The sequence below is a fragment of the Phoca vitulina genome, unplaced genomic scaffold (assembly GCF_004348235.1).
Source record: "Phoca vitulina isolate PV1807 unplaced genomic scaffold, GSC_HSeal_1.0 scaffold99, whole genome shotgun sequence".
Lineage (NCBI taxonomy): Eukaryota > Metazoa > Chordata > Mammalia > Carnivora > Phocidae > Phoca > Phoca vitulina.
In genome coordinates, this window is record NW_022589802.1 from 1013326 (window position 1) to 1015296 (window position 1971).

General features: G+C 66.9%; 1 protein-coding gene across 1 annotated transcript; it reads left to right on the forward strand.

Annotated features, from left to right (window-relative positions):
• Positions 1-613: 613 nt before the first annotated feature.
• Positions 614-1706, forward strand: TREX2 (three prime repair exonuclease 2). The gene has a single exon (XM_032397540.1). The coding sequence runs from the start codon at positions 626-628 to the stop codon at positions 1433-1435; it is 810 nt and encodes a 269-aa protein (XP_032253431.1). The 5' UTR covers positions 614-625; the 3' UTR covers positions 1436-1706.
• The last annotated feature ends 265 nt before the right edge of the window (positions 1707-1971 follow it).

Below are 1971 nucleotides of genomic sequence, written 5' to 3' on the forward strand. Positions count from 1 at the left end.
GAGCGGCTGTGAGGGAGCGAGGGGCTGGCAAGCCGGCCGCGCAGGTCCTGCGGCCTTAGGCCTCCTCGTTGCCCAACAGGCGGCTGGGGGCGGGCCGCGGCCACTGATTAAAGGCTGCCTGGAGCAGCCTGTGTGGAGACAGGTGCCCAGCAGCCCAGGAAGCCGGCCAGCGCCCGCCCCAGGTAAGCCAGCGCAGCAGGGTTGGTGAGGACAGCTGCCAGGAGCCCAGAGGCAGGTGGCCAGGTTGGGGAAGGCACCTGTGTGCCAGGGAGGCCAGAGGAGGCCAGACCAAGGATGCTTGGCTGCCTGCTTCCCGACAGATGACCCTAGGGGCACAGGCTCCCAGCCAGGGTGTCTCAGTGAAGACACCATTCTAGGCTGGCACCTCCCCAGATCCCTGGTGACACGGACCCGGTGCACTTTGCCTGTCAGGTACCTGGAGGCGGGTGGCAGAGGCCTCCGGGCCGGGATCTGGGCAGACCAGCCCTGCCTTTTGCTGTTTACTAGTTGGTAGTAGTGACAATGGCCGGGGAGGGACTGGGGCACAGAATGGAGAGGGTGTCAAGGCCCCGGGAGGCCTCACCCTGAACAAAGGGGTTGGAGCATTGGCCACGGAGTCGGCTGTATGTGGCTGGGCCCAGGCATCCCCATCACTTTGGCCCTCAGGTTTTGTGCCTCTTGCCCTGGCAGCTTTAGGCTTTGCTGTCCCCGTGAGCACATCACCATGTCCGAGGCACCCCGGGCCGAGACTTTCGTCTTCCTGGATCTGGAAGCCACTGGGCTCCCCAGTATAGATCCCGAGGTGGCTGAGATATCCCTGTTTGCGGTGCACCGCTCCGCCCTGGAGAACCCAGACCGAGACGAGTCTGGTGCCCCTGTGCTGCCCCGGGTCCTGGACAAGCTCACGCTGTGCATGCGTCCAGAGCGCCCTTTCACCGCCAAGGCCAGCGAGATCACCGGCCTGAGCAGCGACAGCCTGGCGCGGTGCCGGAAGGCCGGCTTCGACGATGCCGTGGTGCGGACGCTGCAGGCCTTCTTGAGCCGCCAGGAGGGCCCCATCTGCCTCGTGGCCCACAACGGCTTTGATTATGACTTCCCCCTGCTGTGCACAGAGCTGCGGCGCCTGGGCGCCCGCCTGCCCCCGGACACCGTCTGCCTGGATACACTGCCCGCGCTGCGGAGCCTGGACCGTGCCCACAGCCATGGCACCCGGGCCCAGGGCTGCAAGGGTTACAGCCTGGGCAGCCTCTTCCGCCGCTACTTCCAGGCAGAGCCAAGTGCAGCCCACTCGGCCGAGGGTGACGTCCACACGCTGCTCATGGTCTTCCTGCACCGCGCTGCTGAGCTGCTTGGCTGGGCTGACGAGCAGGCCCGAAGCTGGGCCCGCATCGAGCCCATGTATGTGCCACCCGATGGCCCGAGCCTTGAAGCCTGAGCGCCACGGGCTCGGTGAGACCACCACCCAGGGGGATGAGGCCCACTCTCAGCGTGGGTGGCACCAGCTTTGACCAGCCAGGCTCTGAGGCCTGGAGCTGGCCCCGGACCAGTGCCCCACTGCCCCTCCCCCCGCCCTCGTAGCCAGCTAGCCCCGGGCCTGTGCACCTGCCAGGCCTCCTCCCGCCCCGGCCTGTGTAGCCTTGTAGCCCTGGAGCTTTCTGCCAGCTCCCCCCCCCGGACTGTGCTGTAGTGATTTGTTGCTGCCGGTCTCTCAATAAACAACAGCTACTCACCAGCTGAGTTTCCAGTTGTCCCCCTACACCCTGCCCAGAGGGGCGGGCAGGGAGCCAAGCCAGGGGCCAGAGCAGAGCCCCTCCAGAGCCGCCCCCTTGTGACCTGTGCTTGTGGTGAGCCTGGTGGGTGGGTGGCTGAGCTGGTGAGCAGCCATGGCTCAGGCTGGTCCAAGGCGCTGGCAGGCAGGGGCTGTGGGTCCCCAGCCGTGGGCGTCCTCCCCCGCTGGTCTGCTGTTGCCTT